Raw genomic sequence first — 25,246 nt, forward strand, 5'->3', positions numbered from 1 at the left:
ACTGTGCAAAAGTTGCTATGCGTTCCCTTAAGATATGTATCACATTTGATAATTGCTTGGTAATTAGTCACTCATTCACCACACAAAAAATTGGGGTGAATTATTTGCAAAGCTCCATTCTGATTGGTGATTAAAGTGAAGATATCATGTAATTGACCAATCAGAGGCAATGTTAGATCAGCAGGTAGTGCTCAGAGGATTATATGCATCTTTATATACCTCATATATAAATTCCTGTCATCTGATTGGTTAAAAGTTCAGTCATTGAATTAGCTATGCCCTCTTTTTAAGAATTACGTAAAAACTTAACTATTCCCCGGGCATAGTCATTTTCACATCATCGGTGTGCATCTCGATCAAACTACGCACGTGATGGCGTGTTCGCATTATGCACGCGGCGCCAACGCGCTGCCTGCCAGTTGCGGTGACGCAATCAGTTCATAACGAAAAACTTTCTTTGTAAATATTACCATGGCCTATGAACAATTATAAAATAGGCCTTTTAACCAATCAGATGACAAAAATCTATATTAATGAGGTATATAAAACAAATATTGACTGCTTTATTTGGGTCATGGTTAACATTATAGGCCCATGGTGATCTCAAAACCATGCTATGATGGTTTTGAGATCACCATGGCCTATAATTTTAACCATGCCCCTCATAGCAGTCAATATTTGTATATTGATGCATCATTTACATACCTTGCCACTATTGGTATTGAGTAACTTGGCTGTTCCATCTACTGATCCTGATAGCGCTAGTATATTATCTTCATGGCAGTCAATAGATGTGATGCCTCCACTGTGCCCAGAATTATCTGTAAATAGCGAAAGCTGCAGTCAATCAAATGGGGACTACCATATCCCACTATAGGACCCAACCAGGTCATTAATTGCTGTTCTTAACCCCATGCATGAGAACTACCTGCCTATTGGTCAAAAAGAAGTTTTCATTATCAATTGGACCAATCAGCAACATTTTTAAAATAATTTCACCACACAAAAAAATTGGGATGAATAATTTGCAAAGCTCCATTCTGATTGGTGATTTAAGTGCAAATATCACGTAATCGACCATTCAGAGGCAATGTTAGATCGGCAGGTAGTGCTCAGGGTGTTAATAGAGACAAATTTCATAGTTCTTGTCTAATTAAAACGGCACTTACTGTGGACATTTCGAAATCTGTCAGATTTTTTCCTCAAGTCTGATGTTGTTGTGAAGGATTTAATTGGACTAGAACTATGAAATTTGTCTCTATTTTCAATAACAGTCCTGATGAACATGTTCAGTAAAGAATTTCAGTCATTAATAGAGCAAGTGTTAACATAATTCATGGCTACCCAAGCTGCCTGGGGTCAGAACTTAAGTCTCTACACCAAGAAAGGTGCCAAATTCGGCAGCCGATGAAAGGAGCATGCTTGCCGAAGGGGTTACAAAATAGGGTATTAGGGTTAGGACTTTGGATTAGTGCTAGAAATGTTTTGGGGTTAGGATTTGAAATTAGGGTTACAGTTCCAGAGAGGGTTAAGGTTAAGAGGCCCCTTATAAGATATATATTTGCAAGTTCTTGGGCTTCATCAAGATTTAATAAGTATATAAGAAGATAGGAGAAATATACTTAAGTCCTTAATGACTGAGAGTTATCTGTAATTAGATAATAAAATTTATCTGTAATTAGAGAATAAAAAATAGGATTTTGTGTTTTGCCTATCCAATATTGATATAAAATTGGATCAATTGAGCCCATATTTATTGGTCGAGCTATGAGTTTTAAAATATTGGACAAGACGTAGTCGAGTCCAATATTTCAGTTCGGGGGCACTGCTAATTCAAAGACGTCTCTGATATCAAAGACGGGTCAGTGATTTCACATACGGGGGTCTGCGATATCACATACGTCGTGCTTTTTTTTACAGTTTGGCACTAAATGCAGCACATCGGAAAGAAGGTGACTGTATCGGAATATGCTTTCCTATATTTAGCAAATATCTGCCTGTGCAAACATCATATCTATCTGTGCAAATTCTGACAAATGGTCCCAGAAAACACTTAGATTGGCAAAATCAAGCCATATCCAACGTTTTGAAGTAACAAAAGTCATGGGGGGAGTGAATATTTTGGCAAGGCAAAAAAAGGAGGGAACAATGAATTTTTGGCCAGTCAACGAGGGGAGGGGAGCGATTTTTGGCACGCATTGTTGCGGCAACTTTTCAAAAATATATTCAAAAATGACTTGAAAAATGGTAGGCCCCTCACGGAAACGTTCAGGCCTAACCTCGTGGCCTGACTCTTGCACACGCGTGCATGGGACGAATTGGAGAAATATGGACACTTGTATTTTATTGATAGGGGTAGGGTTATGTTATGATTAGGTGGCTCAAAATAGATCAACAAATTACGGTAAACCAGGCGCGTGCCCACTGCCCATGGAGTGGGGCTTTGGGGCCTGCAGCCCCGGGTCTTAAAAAAAATGAGGGAGACAGAGACAGAAAGAGAGAAGGGAGAGGGAGGGAGAGGAAGGGGAGTGACAGAGCAGTGGCATAGCCAGGCCCGTTTTTTTAGGGGGTGCTGATTTTGAAAAAGTGGTTCTTTTTTTTCCAGGGGGCGATTTTGTAAAAAGTGGACCTTCTTCACAAACTTTGGACCTTTTTTGACTAAAAAGCATAAAAACATATTTTTTTGCTCGCCACGGTCATAAATTAGGATTTTTTGAGGACTTTTGCCCCACCGCACGGCCCCACTCTCATGCACGGGCCTGGACATAGCCAGTGGGCAGTATAGTGCCCCTAAAAAATTGAAGGGCGGAAAAGGGAGGGAAAAGGAAAAGGTTCTACTTTTTCGGTCTGATTTCCCAAAAATTGAAAGAAATATCCCGACAACTGAAAACATATATAAAATAATTGCCAATACCGGGACGAAAATGTTACAAAAATCAGGACAAAATATTAGCAAAACTGCATGGTTGAAACTTTTGTTTTGCCACAGCCACCCAGGCTCATTTCAATATCCGGGATTTTAGGCAAACGAAGGGGGGAAAGTGGAAAGAAAACAAGGAAGAAAACAAGAAGAAACGAGGAAGAGTATCGTTCTGAGTCATTGCAAGCATCATAATTATGTTCATGCTTGAAATTTGTGACACGGAAGTCGCATCCACTGGAAATCCATTCTCAAATACATATTATGCATGACATGGTTATATGGCCTATAGGCTATGCTTAATCATGATGGTCGGAAAAATAAGTAATAATAGGGGCCTAATGCAAAATGATGCACCAATTGGCTTTTAGTTTGAGGATAATATCCCCCTCACAAGTCGGGTCCGTTGAAATCTGTTATATGCCCAAAATAATACGAATAATAAGTGTAAACTTTTACACCAAATGACTTTATTGTGCCTTTCATAACTTTTTGAAAATAATTCTCCAACTTCTGAGGGAGCACATCCCCCTCAGGCACCCTTCTCCGTCAAAAAAAGAAAAGGCTAACTTGCATTTATCCATATAGGCCTAATTGAGCAGGTTCATACCCATGCAGAAGTCAGGTCCGCAGGAAATTTGTTAGGAATTATAGGCATATCTTTCATAGATATTATGACTATAGGCCTATTATAGCACACCCCCCTCAAGCAAAACAGAAAAGCCTAAACTTAGGCTGAATTGGAGGAGTTATTGAGCACGAGTGTTCATATAGGCCTAAAACTAAAATTCGCGGCTCAGTTGGAAATCTGTAAAAAAATATATGCTCCGAAAATAACCAATAAACAGTTTTGATGTGTCCGGAGAATTGAAAGTCTGCAAAATGTCGTCGAGGGAGCAAAGTTATTCTGCAGCATTTAAGCTCAATTATGAAAAAGAGCAACATTTTTTTTTTTAGCATTCTCCAATTTCTCACGTTCACTAGCAAGAGTGTATCCCGAGCCCACGATTTAATTCATAAATTGGATAGTAAAATTAGCAGGAGCTAGCAGGCACTTGGGCTAGCTACAACCCTGATCATGCTGATTAGGCCTACTCGCAAAAATATTCCTGTTGCGCCAGTTCACGCTCACAATATCGCTTATGGCTGGGTTTTGAGATTAGGGAGTATGTGATTTATGAGACGTCTTTGAATTATGATACTGTCAGGTGACTCGGCACTGAAGAGTCTTTGATATCAGAGACGTCTTTGAATTAGCATTGCCCCCGAACTGATTTTAAAACTCACAGCAAGACCAATAAATATTGGGCGTAAAGCATCCAATTTTATCATTATACTATAGTCAGTCTCAAGTTGAGAGTAATGCCATGTTGGATTTCATAATGGCAGATTCAAAGCACACACGGCTAACCTAATCCTGCTGGGCACATACACATGCGTAGAAGGGCGATTTATCTGTACATTAGCCACACTACCACATAAATGCACTGATTTGAATCAGCCACTGCGAAATCCAACATACCGTTACCCACAACTTGAGACGAGATACACACTTTGTGATTACCCTGCCTATCCAGTGTTGTTATAAGGGACACACCATTTGATTTCGGGGCATGGGAGTTTTGGTCAGGCAGAATTTTTTGCCGCCAATTGTTTTTTCAATTGTAATGTAAATCTTATGCAGAGTTGGGTGGTGACTTTTTTTTACACATTAGTGGTGCCATTTTTTTCTCACCAGTGGGCAAAGTTTTTTTCTTCAAAAAACTCCTATGCCCCCGAAAATCAAATGGTGCAACCCCATTTTCTTACCTTTAAATGAATGAGTGGCGGCTGTTTGTTTTAAATCCCACACTTTGATGACTCCATCCTCGTAACCAACACAGCACCTTTTTCCTGATATAACAAAATTCACACACATTAACACGCATGAAATGAATTCTTTCAAATCGGTGTCATCGATTGTTCTGTGACTGTACAAGGTGCATCTATATGTATTTTTAAAAATCTTTTACATACCTTATTTCGTCAAATAAACGCCCCCGGGGGCGTTACATTTTCCCAAGGGGGGCGTTTATTCAAGGTCAATTTTAGAACGATAATTCCTGTTAAAACCATTAGGTAAACTAAAACACATGCTAAAATGACGAATTATGAACTAGAACACTGACTTCTGGCTCACTTCCGGGTTTCTGATCCAGATTTTCGCCAATTATTGACGCTATTATCGACCATGTGCGCAACTTGGTAAGCTTACTACACAAGATAGCATGGAAATATCGGCACTTTTGAAACATCTTGGTTGAAAAAAGTGGTGGGGGGCGTTTATTTGAGGGGGGCGACTATTTGACGAAATACGGTAGACTGTTTAGACACTTAGAATTAAATTGCTCCAACGGTTTGGCCCATAGAACAGTCACTCAGGCCTAAAATTTATTCAGTAAAATATGAGCTTTCTTCAAACAGGTCATCCACCTTTATGACTCAACTACTAAACCAATAAAATACTGGATCTCGGAAGGATGCCAATAACAGAGATATTTCCGCTCTGTTTCTTTCTTCAGGATTGACAGTAAGTAAACAAGAGCTCCTTAGTAATCTTACCATCAGAGAACATTTTGCCACATGTTGTTTGGCATCCATGACCTTGCATGGTTTTACAATCACCGCTGGGGATCTTCCACATCCACAGATCACCATCGGCAGTACCACCTAGCAACACTGGAGCACTGTGATGCCACATTAACCACTGTACAAATGAAACAAAAAAAAATGAGTCATTCCATGCCAAATCAACTAAATTTGTTGATTTGGTATCAACAAATGGTTGACCAGCCAACAAATGGGTTGGCCAGTCACTCTCTCACATTTTGCTGAAAAATCATTTTTAACATACCTCAATGGTATAATGAACACATAATTAATACAATAATATTATTGCTCAACTTCAAGCGGTTTTGGAGATATGGCCTGTCGAAATTTGACTCAGAACCCACCTTTCTCCTCTCACATTTTGGGACACTCATATTTTGACTTAAAGATACATTGTACCAGGGGTAGCACTAGGTTTTAAATCCAGGGGTCCTCAGAACCCCTGAACCCCCTGAACGTGGCAAAAATATGCGCTCAAATCCTAAAATGAGGGTTCTCTAGTCAAGTATTGAATGCCCGTTTCAATATATCAGTATCAGATTTTGTGATTTTGGTTATGTGTAAATAGTTTATGGCCTGGCAAAAACGCGATCTCCCTTTCACACCGCGATTCTCGCTATTAAGGCAATGTCATGTAAGGGACCGATCGTTATTTACGGCAGGGGGTAATGGGCGCTTTGGAAAAAATATCGACAAAAAATTTCGCGTTCCCCCCTCCTGGTTCAACGAAAAATTTTGTGTTCCCCCTCAGGCTCAAGACCCAAAAAAATTCGGATTCCCCCTCAAAACGCCCATTACCCCCTGTCGTAAAATAACGATCACTCCCTAACCAACTATCTGGCTTTTAAAGAAAGTTCCCACGCAGTGTACTTGCTATAAAAGTGTTGCTTTATGCCATAAAAGTTCGCCGAATTCCATAAAATGCAGTTCAACTTTGGCAAAGTGCAGAATTCAACAGCATTGCAAGTCACATGTGACGAGTGAATAAGCCATGATTTACTCAATAAAAAATGACATTTCATTGCTAATGAGTTCAAGTTTAGGCCAAATATCATGATATTTATTGAATTACTGGAGTATTTTGACTATAAAACATAATTCAAGGGCAAATTTTTGTCACCTTTTCCTTCTACGGCCTCAGATTTCACCGCTGGCATATCTCTACACACCACCCTTGAAGCATTCCTTACCGATCCCTAGAATTAGAAATTACCAACTCACGTGACGTGTCGTCATTCAGTACTGCAATAAAACTCATCAGTGATTCTATACAATATCACAATCTGTGTTAAATTACGCTGGAGGTGTGTATTTTATTTTTATTTTTAAATTATGTTACAATGCTACGGCGACTTCACTTCAACATTATGTTATTGCATTTTATGTTACATAATTTCTGGACAGGTCGTAAATATTGGAGATCAAGCTTTTATTTTTCTTTCACATGTTTTCATTTTTCTGCGCGCATGAAAACCCCCAAACTGGTATGCAAAAATGAATAGATGCGCTCAAACTTAAAAAAATGCGCGTGGCGCGCAAGAACGCAACTTAGCGCGACCCCTGCATTGTACAGTTGAAAATTGCTACCTAGGGTCACTTTCTGGCCTCACCTAAGAAGTTATAGGTCTCTCAAAACCTCTTTTTGTTTCATCAAAATGTTCAGACCCACTCGTACCCCTAAATAGATAGTATACCAGAAAATGTTCAAACTTCATATGTATAATTAATAATGCAATGTCTATCCCTCAATTATTAGGGGCTGTGCACTAATCATCTATCCCCCCCCCCATGCCCATCCTATCAACCCAGAAAACTAAGTTTATAATTCTGATAACAAAGAACAAGTTACAACATACCTCCAGATCTGATCCTTCAAAGGACCAAGCCTCCTCCATCTTGTCTAGTTTCCAGACTTTAATGATCCCACTCATGTCTCCAGTGGCTACCATAGTCCCATCATGACTGAAGGACACACATGTCACAGAATCCTTATGGCCTGTGGTGAAATATTTTTTGATAAGTAAGCAAACAACAAAAAAATTAATGCATTACCAAGTTATTTCAACATGGGAAGATGAAACCCTGAATTTGTACACACATTGATTGCTGCCTCGAGTGCAAAGAGGGAGCAATTGTATGCAAGTTATCCTGACATTTGGGATTAAAAGGCAAGCGCGCTAGTGTATAGACCAAAAGAGGACAGCCCGTCAGGTCTATAACACTAACCCACTTTACCTCTGTGACAGTATATATTCCAAAGAACTACAGTGGAAACTCGTTATCACGAGATCGCTGGGTCGGCATGTTTAGCTCAGATATTAAGCGGAGTTCGCTTTTAAAAGTCAGGTACAAAATATGTGTCGGAAGACTGCATGTGTTTAAGCCTAAAGTCGGCTCAGTGGGCTGTACAAGCAAAACTTCACTGGTCGAGTCTACATAGCCGTCTTCATTATTTTATACTAGATGTGCAGCCTCCGAGCAATGTCACAGTTAGAAATTCCCTCAATCGGTATGATAGGGTAATAATTGTTTTTGATTTTTGGTAAGAGGCATTTTCTCACAGCTTTCTGATGAAATTCAGATGATTTTCTCAACCTGATTATCGTAAACAAATTAAACAATTATACGGCGATATCGGGATTTCCCCTACTTCCAGCAGCTAGTAAACATGCCTTGAAGGGTTTCCCACTTTCAATCCAAGCGTGGACTTCTGCGTTTGCGATTGGTTAGTCTGATATGTCGTCAGCAATAATGGGCCTTATATGGCAAATTTCGTCATGACTTGATTTTATAACATCTAAAAATAGGAAAGGGAATCCTCATTTGCCGCTAAAGTGATGTCTCGAGCGAGTATTTTGTCAACTTCTCACAAGATTTACATCATAAATTAACCTTGGGAAATTAGCTCGTTTTATCCATCATAAAAACAGTAGAAAACAAAAGCTTTGACTGACAGCAAGTGCTCGTATTATGCGGATTTCGTGTTATTTACCTCGTATTAAACAGTTTATTTTGTACAGTAAATAATAGGGGAAAATCGGGACCACAAGTTTCTGTTCGTAGTAAGCGGTTTCTCGCATTAAGCGATCTCGTATTAACGAGTTTCCACTGTATATAGCACTCTGGAAATGAGATAAGAAATTCTTGCAATGGACCAAATTAATCATTTTGAGGAAACCATTAGCCAAGATGATGAGGTTTCAATCAGGACAATATTTTTTGAATAATTATTTGCCACAAACAAAATATTGGACATATAAGTGTATATTAAAGCGTGCAATACATACTATACATTGTAGAAAATGCATCTATTCCAATAAGTGTAGAACAAATGTTACAGACATTGCAAGGCATTGCATTCAAATTGTTTTCCTGTGATTGACTCATATTTCATTTAAATGTCCCAATTATTGCACTTATTCAGGTGTCAATTATGACTGAGAGGGTCAAAATTCAAGAACAGACACCACTTTAGGATAAACTATGGTACTTGTCAGGCGGTATAGGACACGCAGCAAGTGACGTACGAGGCTGGCGAAACTGCAAACCTGACAGCTTGTTCGATGTTGCCAGTTAGCAGTTACAAATTGAATACCTGAGTGGAAGAAGGGCCCAACTCCATCAAAACTGTTTTTGAGATATTAAGAAAAAAAGTTTAATAGACAGAATGTTTTCATCTTCAGGGGACCTTTAAGACATGAACATACAATATTACATACATTTGAAATTATATATGATGTTTCCATAGCAACGGTACAGGTCTTAATACGAGCTGGAGTTGGGCCCTTCTTCCACTAATATACTGTAAGTGCCAGTTCCGTAAGCAAGAGTGTTATAAATAGCTACAGAAATTTGATAATTATCCTTTAATTGCTCAAGTAGAAGCATGTAATATGCTAGCAAGTAAGTTTGTTGTAGTGAAAAGCAGATTTAATGGATGACCAAAATTCTAATATTTGTGGAAGAAGGGCCCAACTCCATGGAGTTGGGCCTTTCTTCCATGAAAACCATGATTAAGTGTACGTGGAAGACTATTTAGAGAGTGGATTTTGGCTCATCTTTCACACACAAGGAAGAACAGTCTGCTGGCAATAAAATGCTGGGTCTAACTCATTTTTGTAAAAAATTGGAGTTGGGCCCTTCTTCCACTCAGGTATTCAATTGAAAAACAACATACATACAGTGGGGCACTTTGTTGTGCCCCAATGATTTGAGAATAACATAGTTTTGCTTTGACACCACAAAACACATTTGGAATTGTTTGTGAAAATTTCATGATTATGTGGCGATGTCAAAAATTGAGACATCAGATCCGCCCCAGTACTTGTAAAAGTTAATTTGCTGCCACCTACCAGTGCATTCTGATACCTTAGTACCATCTGCAATATTCCAGATGTATCCTTTGTCATCTTCTCCTCCTGTTACAACTAGCCCAGATCCAGTCTGATCCACATCACAACAAAACACAGAACCTGTATAATGACAATAAAACCAGTCACATAAGACAACATATCCAGTCTGATCCACATCACAACTTTACATATGTACAAGTTACCTACTCAGCTCAGTTGGCTCACACCTGACTGTTCATTTATAAATTACATACAATTACTAAAATTGCTGTCACACAATGTGGGCTCACGCCACCGCTATTTCATGCACAGGTGTTTGATCAGCGATATGAGGGGAGCTGTAGAAGAGGTTGACATGCAAATATTATGTTAAAATAATGTCAACAAAACAGGGTAAAGTAACATGATTAACACAGAACTTATAGTTTACTACCAGATTTGAACCCTGGATAAATGTTTGTTTTTAAAAAGTTACCTTTTTCAGAGTCTTGGTTGGCAGCAACGAAGCTTGCGACACCATCACAGCATCTTCATTCAACATAGTGATGTTTACAATCCTCAGGTCACATGACCACCCAAGTGTCAGCAGATCATTGTTGATGGCCGGCAAAAGTGACAGAGTCCAATATCAGTATCCACCATGGATAAATGGTTTAAGACCAGCAGCAGCACAAGGGACTCGAGGCATGGGGACAAACTTGAGCTTTGCCCTCCCCCAAAAAAAAAATTCAGAACCAAAAATCAACGGAAATCCAACTTTTTTGTACAAAAAATTGATTTCAGGTTTCCCTGCTGGCAAAATACTCCTGTTGCTGCAACTGTTAACTCTCTCCACGCGGGGGTCAACTGCAACAGCAGACGTCAAGTTTCAGAATTTCTTTAAAAATTTCAGAATTGTAAATCTTCATGACAATATTTGGAATCAGCATGAAAAATGCATTAAAATGAGTACAAACAAGCCTTTTCTTGAGATAGCTCTTGGTATTTTGAGAAAATATCTCAAAACTTGGGACTTTTTATGTTGAAGCCTATGGCTACCTATTGCTCACCTGTGTGCTCTGTAAACCAGGCCTCTGCATCATCTGGTATATCACTTTCAGCCCCTTCCATCTCACCACCTTCACTCTCATCATATTCTTCATAGTTCTCTAGGTCCATATCTCCGATTTCATTCGCAACATTGTCATCTGATAGTAAAAATAGATATATTATGTCGACAAAAAATAATATTGATGATAAAATAAAACTAGAATTACGCGGTTCGTAATTAAGGTGGCCCCATCACACCATCATATCCTATCACCGTACCAAGTTTGAAGTTGATCGATGATTACTTTTAAGCTGCAGAGTGGATTAATGAAAAATGTAGGTAAAATATGCAAATGAGCTCATTAATATGCATAAATATGCAAATAAAATGACACAAAATTATACAGCACATCACACTATCATATCCTATCACCGTACCAAGTTTGAAATTAATCGGTGATTGCGTTGGAGCTGCAGAGTGGATTAAAGAATTTGCTTCCGCCCGGACAGCCAAACAAAGAAACATACAAACAAAGAAAGAAACAAAGAAAGAAACAACCAGGCAACCATTTGGATGATAACATAAGCCCCACATTTATGTGGGGGCCAAAAATTGTAAAATGTAAACCAACATATATATTTGTTTTCTCTGAAAAAAAGCAATCACATGAACAGTAACTTTACTTGAAATTAAAAGTGCTAATTAAATCAATTCCAAATATTCAGGCCGTGGACTTCAATTGCCAAAGAGAGTGATTAAATACATTCATGATAATACAATCAATGCTCCATTTACGATGTGCGCACACATGCAGCAATAACATCTGTCTCTATGCATGTGATATTTCCTGTGCATGTACAGATTATCTATGTACTTTTCAGCCTTCATTAGGAATCAACAAGTTTCAATTGTTGATGTTTTTTTAATTAAAAAATTTCAGAATTGTACATTATCATGACCATATTTGGAATCAGCATGAAATATGCATTAAAATGAGTACCGGTACAAACAAGCCTAGTATTGGCCCACAGGCTCTTGAAATAGCTCTTGATATTTTGAGAAAATATCTGGCAGCTTGTTTTTGTTGATCCCTCTTTGAGTTCACTCACTCACCATTTGGATCTTGGTCATCTTGATCATCCAGGTCTATGACTTCAAGGACTTCATCACCTTCATCATATTCCTCTGGCAGCACCGGATCATTGCCTCCACCATTTCTGGAATCCATTTACCCTCTTGGTTGTCGTCAGGCTATTTGATACAATTCCTACAAAAATATTAACACAGTTGGCAAGCAATTAATCTGTTTCACAAGCTCTCATTATATTCTCACTAATTACTCCATCAGGAAAGCGATGTATTCAAATTATCGGATCAAGAATGATTTCCTAACCCAGGCCTTCACGTTTAGAATTTGGTGGAGCTTCATCAATCACACTCCTCAAAATCACTCTCCTGCGATTTTCGAGGAGCTCAATTTGATGAACATGATGAAAGGTGCTAAAATATTTGGTTTGCCAAGTGAATTCACTCAGTGGCTATTAAATAGTCAATAGAATCCAACAGACAGGCGATAATGTTACGTACCGGTGGTTTAACATCACCAACAATCATGACAATCAGTCCTTTTTAAGTTTAAATCTCACTTGTTTTAACAATGTTTACTGCCAGCCATTATTACATTGACCGATCTTCAAAACACGCTCGCAAATTGAAAAGAAAATGCTCGGATGTGCGATCCCCAAACCATGCCTCTGAGCACTGCGTATCGTTCTAATGGAGTTAACAAACTTCGCACTTGTATTTTCAGAACGATAATGAGATGACCCGATATGATTTGGGTCCCAAGTCGATTGTCGCGCTATTTCGTTCACAGAGCCTTTACTAGCACACTCTTTCACAGATCGGTATTCAGAGTGACTGAATGTGATACAGTTCTTGGAGTATTTATTTTTGACATTTCATCTGAAATTATCTCTTCAAACAAATTCCAAACTAATAATAACATGAATACGGAGCGCTGTTATTAACGCTTCCGACTATGCTTTGAGGTGCGCGGTAGGAGCACCTGCATGATCACGCTCCTTAAAAATAAAGGCCTGTCTGCTAACCCTAACCCAAATATTCATTCTGGATCCGATGGTTGGAAGACATCGCTTACCACTCCACTCCCATCATGATCATGTCATGCCACGCATGGCATGATGTAGCCTGTAGGTATCCCAGGCAAACCTTAGTTAACACATTTGCTACTCAGTGAAATTCGCCTAGCCCGGGGCCCAAACATAATGCATATTTACATAGAAATTTGAATTTTTTTCGAGAACAGGTCGGTGAAGGAAACCTACATAAATATGTTTTCTATACTTCACTTGACCCAAATATATGATTTTTTTATGGTGATGAGCCACTCGCACATGGAATTTTAGAGGATTTTGATAGCAGTTCCATTAAAAAAGCTGCTATCGCCATGAGACTAAGATCTAGAAACACCCCTGTTTTGGAGAATTTTGCTAGCAGAATCTTTTTGATCAGTGTTGATGAAAGTCAATCTTTGACAAGATGTAACTTTGTTACGGAAAGTGCTATGACAAAAATGTTTTCAGTTTTGGCTTTCTTTACTCAAGGGCTTTAATTTGATATGTAAAATGATGCAGTTTGATGGCAAATTTGAATTCACCTAGCATACCTACATTAGGTATGCCAGGCAAACCTTAGTTAACACATTTGCTAGTCAACCAAATTCGCACGCCTAGAACTCAATACATATTTTACATAGAAATTTAAAAGAACAGGCTGGTCAAGGAAACCTACATGTTTTCTATACTTCACTTGACCCAAATATATGATTTTTTATGGTGATAAGACAATCGCACATGGAATTTTAGAGGATTTTGATAGCAGTTCCATTAAAAAAGCTGCTATCATAATGAGACTAAGATCTAGAAACACCCCCGAAATGCTGTTTTGGGGAATTTTGCTAGCAGAATCTTTTTGATGATTCAAGTCAATCTTTGACAAGATGTAACTTTGTTACGGAAAGTGCTATGACAAAAATGTTTTCAGTTTTGGCTTTCTTAAGGGCTTTAATTTGATATGTAAAATGATGCAGTTTGATGGCAAATTTGAATTCACCTAGCATCAGGGGTCGAAATAAGCGATAGCCCGATAGCCATGGCTATTAGGTTTTCTGTCGGGCTATTGGGTTTTATCTCCATGTAGCCCGTCGGGCTACAGGGGTTTTCATCGCGCGCAGAAAAATGAAAACATGTGAAAGAAAAATAAAAGCTTCGATCTCCAATATTTACGGCCTGTCCAGAAATTATGTACCGGTAACATAAAATGCAATGTAACGACATTTGTTGAAGTGAAGTCACCGTAGCATTGTAACATAATTTAAAAATAGAAATAATACATGCATAATTACACAGATTGCGATATTGTCTAGAACCACTGCTGCTAAGTTATTGCAGTGCTGAATGATGACATGTACATGAGTTGGAAAATTTTCTAATTCTAGGGATCGGAAAGAAATGCTTTGTGGGTGGTGTGTAGAGATATGACATCGGTGAAATACAACACAATGATCGGTCCGTAGAAGAAAAAAATGACAAAAAGTTGCCCTTGAATTATGTTTTAGTCATCATTCTCCAGTAATTCAATAAATATCATAATATTTGGCCTAAACTTGAACTCATTTGCAATGAAATGTCATTTTTATTGAGAAATGCATGGGTTCCATGTGGTGCCAATGGTGGTGAATTCTGCACTTTGCCGAAGTTTACTGCATTTTGTGGAATTCGGCGAACTTTTATGGCATAAAGAACACTTATAGTAAGTAAACTGCTTGGGAACTTTCTTAAAAAGCGAGATAGTTGGTTACAGGCGAGAATCGTGGCGTGAGAAGCGAGATCACATTTTTTGCCGGGCTTGAACTATTTATACCATGAATCTATACCGGTAACACATCATTGTAACCAAAATCACAAAATCTGATACCAATTAATTCAAACGGTACATTCAATACTTGACAGATTCGAGATTAAGAACCCTTCATTTTAGGATTTGAGCGCATATTTTTAACTTTCAGGGGGTTCAGGGGTTCTGAGAAAAACCTAGTGCTACCCCTGATTATGGGGGGTAAGGGTTACTCACTAATAACTGAATAATTGAACAAACGATTGGTTTGAATTGTGCAAAAACAATGTCTTTTTTCAGGGCTATTGAATTTCCTTCAGGGCTATCAGAAAAAATGGCTTGATAGCCCGGATGGCTATCAGGAAATGGTCCCTTATTTCTACCCCTGTAGCATACCTAGGCCCAGTGCCGTACTATTACGCTGACTTTCGTATTCGGCGAGGAGGAAGTTTTCGACCTCCTGCTTTGTTTACAAACAGAGAGGTAGACAAAAAACCGTTCCGCTTGTCCAAACACTCAAGTAACAGAAGGATGGTCCACAATAGCGTGATTCACGTAACCTGAATAGGGATTAAAAAGCTGTCACGTAGAACCATGTGCTTCTATTGTCCAATTTGCCATCAAGATTTCATATGGAAACAGTTCAGACCCAGTACACGATCATGTCAGAAATTAATATTTTGTTCTGGGTCTGATTATTCGGACTAACCTAGTACCTCTCTGTTTGTAAACAAACCAGGAGGTCGAAATCGTCCTCCTCGCCGAATACAAAAGTCAGCGTAATACTAATATAGACTGCCTAACTGGCCTGTATCTCGTTTCGGCCAAAGAACGTCTGTAATACATACCTGTTTTTAATGACTTTGCAACAATGTTTCTATTGTCAGCAATAACAGCTTGCATTCACATTTTTGAGTTTATATGGTGAATTTTCGTACACATCATAAATAAGTGAAATCAGAATATCCTGAAAGGAATTTACGTAACGAATTCAACGACACTGACCTCGCAACAGCTAATGTTTTCATGTAAACATGGCGTCATTAGACATTTTAGCCTACGTTTCAGTATCCTACTATCGGATCGCTGAAGCAACGAAACCTCAATCCCGGCCTCATTCACGAATTCACTCACCTTCCTACACCACCAGTTGAAATAAAACTCGAAACATCCCGTGTTATTCCTCAAAACTACATGCACCTTCATTAATAAAAAATTGAAATCCTAGTAGAAACCCGTTATCGAAAATTGTTTGATATAAAACGTCACCAAAAGTAATTTTTCTGAAGAGGAGATACCGCGTGTCAAAAGGGCGGCCGCAGTCGCATCCCCCCAGCTTTGTACGTGTACCCAGGTCACGGTATGTCTACGTGACGAGCAGTCAAGGTCAGAGAACAGCGCAACCTGTCTGCTGTCATGCCGTAATGGTTCGCCCAATGAACGGCGCTGTCAATCATCCTTATTGCCTTTGTCGAACAGACTTTTACGCAGGTAAGAGCTCACGCTGTCCTCACTTTTAGGATCGACGAAGCGCCAGGCCGACACAATCTGGTTGTGTAGGAGACTATCATCGTGATGCCCACGTTGGAACCATTGGATTACGGAAGAAATATTCATACCAGGACTGAAGCAAATGTGGCCATTTCTATGTTTGTACCGGCAAGTACCGGACATTTTCCAACACGGAGCTAGCGGAAAATACTGCAAATTCGTCCAAGGTAAGCAAAGGGTTGGGGATCGCATTTTTAACTTTGACTAAACTGTTTCGGAGTTAAGGCACGCTAAGTAAAAGTAGACCATTTCGGGGGCTGTATTTGGTGTACATGTGACGTTTTGAAAAGAGTAAAAAACGACCACTTATTCGCTATTGCTGAAGTATACCCGCCGAATCATGTACCAATATATCTGGTTCCATACAGCAATACGCAGTATTGCTGTCTGGTAAGCAGGTAAATGCAATTGAGACGCTGTGAATTGAGACGCCGGAGCCGGTCAAACACAGAGGACTAGCCTACATCCCGTATCCTACTATCACTCAAACAAGCAAATCTCTTCACGAAGTTTCCAAAAACAACTTTGTCATTCCTCAAAACTACAAGTAACTTCATTAATAAAAAATTGAAATCATACTATTACCCGTTATTGAAAATTTTGTTCGATTTATGTGAACCAAAAGAACGCACGACTCGAGTTCAGTTTACCAAAATGGTAGCTCCTGCCTCCTGGTCACCTCAGATATGACGTCAGTATCTAGCTGCTTATTAAACGGTGGATCGGATTGGTTGAAATCAACGCCACGTTTTTGACCTTACAGGGGTCAGAGATATGCATATTCATGTATGAAAACAGCGATGCGGATATAGTATCATCACCGAGAACTGAGAATTGCGACATTTTCGATGTTTGTACCGGGGAATTTCAGACACGGAGACTCCGCGGAGATTTCGAAAAATTCGTCCAAAGGTAACCAAATCGCATTTTTAACTATCACTAAATGTTTCGGAATTGAGGTCGGCTAAAAAGTAGACAGTTTCGGGGACTGTAATTGGTGTAGATGTCACATTTTGAACAGTGAGCGATAAGTGACCAATTTCATGCTCAGCACAAGTGACTATCTTTACACAGGGTAGTACCAATACACAGGCCTCGAAATAAGCCAAAATTTCTGAGGGCCATTTGGGCCCTTGATCTTAAATGTTTGAGGGCCCGAATTTGGGCCATTGCTTGGTTTTAACCTATGAACCCCACAAAAAGTGAGCAAATTGTCACAAAATTTTGCGGGCCATTTGGGCCCGCCGGATGAGTCTTTTGTGGGCCCTCACTGATTTTCGGGGGCCGAGGGCCCTTGGGCTCCCCTTATTTCGAGCCCTGCCAATACACAAGGTCATGAAGGTATTGGTACATGAGATCAGGTATAATACTAATAGCACGGCACTGGGACTACCTAGCCTGCCTACATTATCATGACAACCAAAAGTTTTGCTTGTCCTCAAAATATTTCAATTTGAAATTTATGCCTAGCTATGGTACTCACGTTACAGTCAAAATCTTTGGAACTCACGTTTCAATCACGCTGGAAATGATGTTTGCACTGATGACATGTGCTTGCGAAATTGCATGGAAATCACACTCTGACCTTTTCATACTGTGACCGGTGTTAGTACAAATCTACCGTGCAGTACATGTTTCTTAAAATATAGCCGAGTGCAATGGTGTATATTTTTTGCATTGAAAAGAAACAAACAGATTTTTCTTCATAACGAAACTACAATCAATTTATATTTGACTTAAAATGAGTATTTGAGTGTGAAAAAATGTTGCTAAAAATCTACTCAAATTTACGTTTTGAGTTTGTAGTTTGTAACACATGCTTTCAATAATTTGACCTCCAAATGAAAGCTCGTAGTCTATCAATTAGGTTTGGTAACTGCTGGTTTGTTTGGTAAGCTTTCTTTAAGCCAGGGCAGGGAAAAGTTGAGCATGGCATTGGCAAGAAGATATTCGCATGTGCACAAAGTATTTGCTAGCTGGTAAGTTTAAGTCTCAAGATGCAAGACAAGCATGCAACTTCTCATTACTTCTGCTTCGACTGCTTTGACTTTGTCAAACTTTGTTTTGATATTAAATGATATTATTTTTTAATATTAAATTTATAAGGGTCATTCCATATGAAATCAAGGAGGCGCCCCACCTGACCCCCTCAGATTTGCTTTACATTTTAGTCGTATGTTGTACATGTAAAAATATTAAAAACTTGCAAATTTGAGGTCTGTAGCTCTTACGGATTTTCTGTTGCAGCCATTTAAAGTGGGAGTAGTGCGGTGGGGTCTAAATTTGGACCCAAAAGTTGCCCTTTAAATAAATTTCATCTTTGGGAGTCTGTGCCTTCTTTATAAAAAGAGAGAGAGGTCTGAAACTTTGTATACACACTAACTGCATGCCCAATTTGTCAAAAAATAAAAAAAATTCTGTAATTGCGGGTTGTGTCACAGGGTCATTAAATTAGGTATACTAGGTGAATTCAAATTTGCCATCAAACTGCATCATTTCATATATCAAATTAAAGCCCTTGAGTAAACAAAGCCAAAACTGAAAACCATTTTTTCATAGCACTTTCCGTAGCAAAGTTACATCTTGTCAAAGATTAACTTTGATCAAAAAGTTTCAGCTAGCAAAATTCCCCAAAACGGCATTTCGGGGGTGTTTCTAGATCTTAAGTCTCATTATGATAGCAGCTTTTTTTAATGGAACTGCTATCCAAATCCCTCTAAAATTCCATGTGCGGGTGACTTATCACCATAAAAAATCACATATTTGGGTCAAGTGAAGTATAGAAAACATATTTATGTAGGTTTCTTTCTTCGGGCACTTGTTTTAAATTTCTATGTATAAAAAATGCATTGACATTGTCGGCGAATTTGGCTGACTAGCAAATGTGTTAACTAAGGTTTGCCTGGGTTACCTAATTAAATATATGCAATAGAAGAAATGTAATGTTTTGTAAACTGGCAAGTTTAGCCCCCCTAAATTCACATTTTTTGTCAGACTAATTACTTTTTGTTATCACTGATGCTATATATAGGATAAATGCAATGCATATCCAAAATATTGAGGTCACAACTCATTTACATTTTGAACAGCGCCCTCACGAAGATGAAATTTATTGCAAATTCAACATTTTCAGGGGGCCCAAAGTCGATGTGGTCCACCTTCAAAATTTATAAAACATCACTTTTATATAACTACTAGTCTTAAATTACAACTTTGCTAAGTCGCAGTAATTGTATAGGTTGACTTCATATAAAACGACAAGCCCAAAGTTGACCATTTTCTTATGATTGCATGTAGTGCAAATGTGCCGAATTCGGAAGGCTTGAAAGTCAAATTGGCCACAATATTGAAAATAAATGATTAGATGAGTAGTTTTATTTCCATTTCATTTTCAATATATACAGATTTTCTATGGTAGCCATAATAAGTTAGAGTATAGGGGATCTAAATTTGGACCCAAAAGTTGCCCTTTGAATAAATTTCATCTTTGGGAGCCTGTACCTTCCTAATAAAAAGAGAGAGAGGTCTGAAACCTTGTATACACACTAATTGCATGCCCAATTTGTCAACAAGTAAAAAAAAAAATCTGTAATTGCACGTTGTGTCACGGGGTCATTAAATATGCAAAAAAAATGTAATGTTTTGTATACTGGCAAGTTTAGCCCCCCTAAATTCACATTTTTTGTCAGATTAATTGCTTTTTGTTGTCACTGATGCGATATATAGGACAAATACAATGCATATCCAAAAACTTGAGGTCACAACTCATTTACATTTCGAACAGCGCCCTCGCGAAGATGAAAATTAATGCAAATTCGATGTGGTCAACCATCAAAATTTATAAAACATCACTTTTATACATGTATGACTACTAGTCTTAAATTACACCTTTGCTCAATCCCAGTGTCATTTTTGACCATGTAATGGAAATTGTACCCAACTTATGACATGCAACCAGTGAACCTTGGACCTAACAAGATTTTTTTGGTAACATTTAAAAAATTAATGTTTTTCTCCATGTCGCCTTTTATTCAATTTTGACAATATTTCGACAGTAAAACGGGACCATACAATTATTCCTAATATAATCAAAAAACTTTTGAAAGGAAAGTCCATTTCACAGTTGGTGGCGATTAAAATCATATTGGTGCTATTCTGCTTGTCCAACGACCTCTAAATTAGCTACCTATGTACCGTATAGAGGTTGTGAATATGATGTATCATACCGTAAATATGGCAGACTACTCAAATGCATTCAACAAAAGCATGATTGCAATCTACTGCGACAGTTCGTCTCACACACATGTAAGAAATGCACTTCGATCAAATAGGTTGATGACAACATTTAATTGAATGGACTGCACTGCGCCATGATTACGATGAAGGACACCGCTTCAAATCCTTTCTTTGGAGCCAATCAATAATTTCATGCACAACCTCTATTGATCGAAAAATTGTTTTCCTTATTTGACTGTCACATCTATAGGACTTCTACCTTCGAAGTATAATAATCAAACCATCCAAATACGTATTTGGTAAATGGCACCCAACGATTCACGGATCATTTTCAAATTTGTCGTGAGGTTGCTCAAATTTCAATAGATTTGTGGTAATGTTACCAAATATCTTTGGAACAAGAAAAACTTCTTAGGTCTGAAAGTCACTAACAACTGTTCTTTCATGACTTTTATCGAAAACATATATTTAAATAAGTAATTAAAACCGGATCTCTAAGTTAATTGGACAGACAGTAGCTATTGGTTGTGGCACCTGGGGGCAAGAAAACAAGATGCCCCCTCTTCCTAAAACAATTGCGTGTGGGCACGCGAAAATGTGCATAAATGCCTTCAAAGTTCTATACCAAATTATGGGATTACTTCTGTCATGGAAGAAAACGGTAAATATGTCAACTAACATGCTAATATATGTGCCTGTATGTGTGGGTCTAAGGGCCGATGACACACATTTGATGGGTGTAGGTTGTGAGGGTAATGTAATTAATATTCTTAGTCAGTGGGAGTGGTCTAGTTCGTAGACACATTTCTGATTGGACAATCACATGATTTCGGGTGCCGTCTATCAGGCCGTAGACGACCCCACGCCATCATGCGTCTTGATAATGCGTAACTTTCGGCGTGTAGAGGTGCGCGTATGTATCGCGCTGGATGCGTAGTCTAGTCGCGGAATATGCGAAAGCGCCGCTAGCAATACGCCGCAACAGAATACGTGAAGTTGTAAACAAGTTTCGTTCATTTTATAATGAGGGAGTTTTATGACGGTAATGGCTTAGTTTTTGCTTACAAAATTTGTTTACAGTTATTAAAATAATATTTAACTGATTAAGAATGAGAATAAGCGATAGGAATTTTTATTTTGCCTATCCTCTACCTATGATAGAGCGACAGGCAGGTCAATATTTTTATCGTAGTGGATACGCTGCGCCGGCATCCACTACTCAAAATATTGGACCTGCCTGTCGCTCTGATCACACGGTAGAGGATAGGCAAAATAAAATTCCTATCGCTTATTCTCTAAATAAAAAGCAATTGATTCAATTCATCTTTTCTTTTCTTTTTTTGCAGGGGCATTATATTTTCTGTTGGAATAATTGGATTTGCATGGATAAAGAACAAGTCAATCAATGAGAGACATGTAAAAAAGCTGAAACAATTGGAGGAAGCAGATGATCGGTGACCACCAGCAACTAACTTTTATATCTATTGCTGTACAGTGTACACTTAGACTTGATGATATACCGATATATGTACCTTAAACTTCCCATCATCTTTTTGTACTTCCCATCATCAATAGCAAAATGTAATTCTACAGTCATCAACATCTGTACATCATACTACTGAGTGAATTCAAAAGCAGATAAAAGACCTGTTGCAAGAGCTACATTGTATACTGCACCAATGCTTTGGCATGCTTGTAGTAAGAAGTACAATTTAAAATTGGAGAATTGTGATAATTTTATCAAAATATTTTGATTACTTTGGTTGTGTCAGGCACAAGATACAAAGTCACCAGAAAAAATGTAATTCTACAGTCATCAGCAACATCTGTGCATCATACTAGTACTGAGTAACACTTTGGGATACTATTACATGTACTATTGAGTTCAGTTCCAGGATATTGTAACAGAAGACGTTGTGATCATTGGGTTCATCAATGAATGCAGGTCAATTATGTCAATAATTATGGGAGAGGGGATACGTGTACATCTATACAGGTTTAGTACTTTCTGGTTGTTATTCACCTGATAAAAGTGTCTGTGTAAATGTCCAAGTGTGTGGAATCGTAGCTCTGACAACTTCATTTTATAAGCTACCCTACATGGAAAGGGAGGTACTACACTGTCTGAATGACAAACTAGTCTGGATTTCTGTTTGCCGATTTCCAATCACCATCTTTACAAAATTCATTTTGCGTATGTACATTTATCTACTAGATTAAAGTTTCTTCGGCTTATAACTGGCGAAAATTATTTGGTTTTTGTGCACACATCAATAAAGTTCCAACTTACTCTCGCGTAAATTCACACAAGTGCGTCAGTCATGCAATGCGCTATCAGCATTGAGTGCTGCGCCAACTGTGCGCATGCTATTCTATATCAATACACATTGTTACGAGTCATTTTTTTCGCCAATTATAAGCCGAACAAACTTGACATGCATCTGCAATTCCATGTCTTGTAAAACTAGCTGTGATTGAATCTGTTATCATAACTGCTACATAGCTGGATTTTTTTGCGAGTATTTTAGTACTGTACCAACAGTACCTTACCCTGTTCATGCTAACTGTGAAGGTCCCAGTATGCCAAATCTTCCTGGGAAATCTTTCAATACTTGAGTTTTTAAATAATTAGTAATACACTTGACCTGGGAATTATACAAAGAAAATCTAAACTGGACCAAATTTATTGTCTTGGAGTCAGAGAGTAAAGCCCCAAGACAATTTTGGCTATTTAGATCAATTACTGGCCCAAAAGAACAAGAAACACACAGTGGAGACCTTCACTCTTTCCACCGAACAGGGTTCTAGTATACTTTATAAGTGTGATCAAATACAAGGTTGGCATGATGAGAGGATGTACATACATGTATGGGTGTGTGCTTTTGATAGTGTATATTGTACCTTGGTACCTTGAAAAATCAAGTAATATCCTGGGAAAGAGAATTCTTTTTGTAACTTCAACTTGTATTTTTTTATTTTCTGATTTGTGAACCACACAGTTCCTGTAAGGCTATCTTAATTTAATAGTTTGTCTCAAAGCCCCCACATACATTAATAAAAATTGCCCTCTTTTTGCACGTTATGGGTTGAGTAAATTTAATTTTTTTCTGTTTTTTTTAATCCATTAGTATGTGAAAATAACCTAAATGGTTTAAATCTCAGTAAAAGTCTTCATCTTGACCACAGTGAAACCTCGAGAGATGAAAGATGGTCTTTTCTTGTCAAAAAGCTTGTCCAACAGATAAAAAATGAAAGTACAAAAATCCTTAAAATGATCCCGCATTCCGGATTAGGTTTTGAACTTGGGAACAGTTTTGAGACAAACTATTAAATTAAATTGCCTACATGTAAACATCCAGAAAACGAGTTACATAATCCCCCTCAAAGAAAAATGTTGTTTGTATGTCCGTGTGATTCAGCCCCAGGGGGGACACTCCCATTGTGGCCTGCACACCATCCGCGATAATAAAAACGCGTAAAAAGGTAGTTATTCGTGGGTAGGCACGATACGCACATATCGTGTTTAGGGTGTCAAAAACATGAAAAATTGGAAAAAGGGTACGTAGCAAAATTGCAATTGCTATTACAAGGAAATAAAATTTAGGGTATGAAATTTGATGCACGGAATAAAATCCCTGTTTAGGATGTGAAAACAGGCCCATGTTACCTGTTTAGTGTATCATTTTAGTCAAGGGTTAAATCCTTAAGGGTGCATTTCAAAAGTTGATTATCGCGGATGGTGTACAGGCCACAATGGGAGTGACACCCCGATTCAGCAAACCCTCTATATGGAACAAAGTTTTACTGTGCAAAAGAATATCAACCCTAAGTTCTGAAAATTGCAGAACAAGTTTCTAAACAATGACCAATTCTTACTCAAAATCAAGTCGACTTCTCTCTGTTTGATATTGACATAATTGTTGCTGGTAATACCAAGGGTATAGCGCAAGGAAGTCCTATCTGCAATAGCTGCCAGGTGTAATATGGGTACAAACTAGAATGCAGATTGTCTATGGCAGCTATTGCAGATAGGCTTTCTTACACTAAAACCTGGATTTGTTAGTGTGGTGAAAGTTTGTGTCCATCTCTGTTCAGGAAGTACACTTCAATCAGTCAAACTGGGACACATGTGTAAAGAAAAACTGTTTTATTAAGATATGTTTGACAAAATCCTAGTATGTAAGCTGATGCTATAGGTTAAATCTTTGTAGTACAAAGGACTGGAATCACTAAATCCGGAGCTAGAAAGGATGATCAAGGACTGGAATTGCAAACCTTATACATTGTACAACACCCTCATTCGACCAAAAGTTGCCAATGATCAACAAAAGGGCAAGTCCATCACAATATCTTAGGACTTCTTCTGATGAAGATGTGTGTCATACATCAAAAATTCAAGGTTAGTGAATTTTTGTGCTGAAAGTCAGTTTAAACTTTTGGAAATTGTTTATTACCGGAATACCAGCACGAATGATCTATGAACTTACATTCGATCTTTATAGTATACAGCAATATCAAACAAGCCCTTGATCATGGCAATTGTAACAAGTTTTTAATATCAAGAAACCAGATAAATCAAAAGATATATTT

At 38.2% G+C, this 25,246-nt stretch overlaps 1 protein-coding gene and 1 long non-coding RNA gene across 3 annotated transcripts in view; one reads left to right on the forward strand and one right to left on the reverse strand.

Annotated features, from left to right (window-relative positions):
* Positions 1-18,041, reverse strand: part of LOC140155451 (angio-associated migratory cell protein-like) — a 53,473-nt gene extending 35,432 nt beyond the window's left edge. Inside the window, exons 1-8 of one of the 2 annotated variants that reach the window (XM_072178310.1) lie at positions 17,931-18,041; positions 12,065-12,218; positions 10,971-11,108; positions 9,922-10,041; positions 7,426-7,565; positions 5,522-5,666; positions 4,730-4,813; positions 706-821 (exon numbers count right to left, since the gene is read on the reverse strand). In XM_072178310.1, coding sequence (XP_072034411.1) covers positions 706-821; positions 4,730-4,813; positions 5,522-5,666; positions 7,426-7,565; positions 9,922-10,041; positions 10,971-11,108; positions 12,065-12,179 — 858 coding nt within the window. In that variant the 5' untranslated portion in view covers positions 12,180-12,218; positions 17,931-18,041. Of the gene's footprint in view, positions 1-705; positions 822-4,729; positions 4,814-5,521; positions 5,667-7,425; positions 7,566-9,921; positions 10,042-10,970; positions 11,109-12,064; positions 12,219-17,903 lie in introns of both variants that reach the window. The other variant, XM_072178309.1, reaches the window with a different exon arrangement.
* A 278-nt stretch (positions 18,042-18,319) lies between these two features.
* LOC140155453 (uncharacterized) lies at positions 18,320-25,246 on the forward strand. The gene is made up of 2 exons (XR_011859385.1): positions 18,320-18,399; positions 22,003-25,246. It is a non-coding gene; the product is annotated as an uncharacterized lncRNA (long non-coding RNA).

Source organism: Amphiura filiformis, chromosome 6, assembly GCF_039555335.1.
Source record: "Amphiura filiformis chromosome 6, Afil_fr2py, whole genome shotgun sequence".
Lineage (NCBI taxonomy): Eukaryota > Metazoa > Echinodermata > Ophiuroidea > Amphilepidida > Amphiuridae > Amphiura > Amphiura filiformis.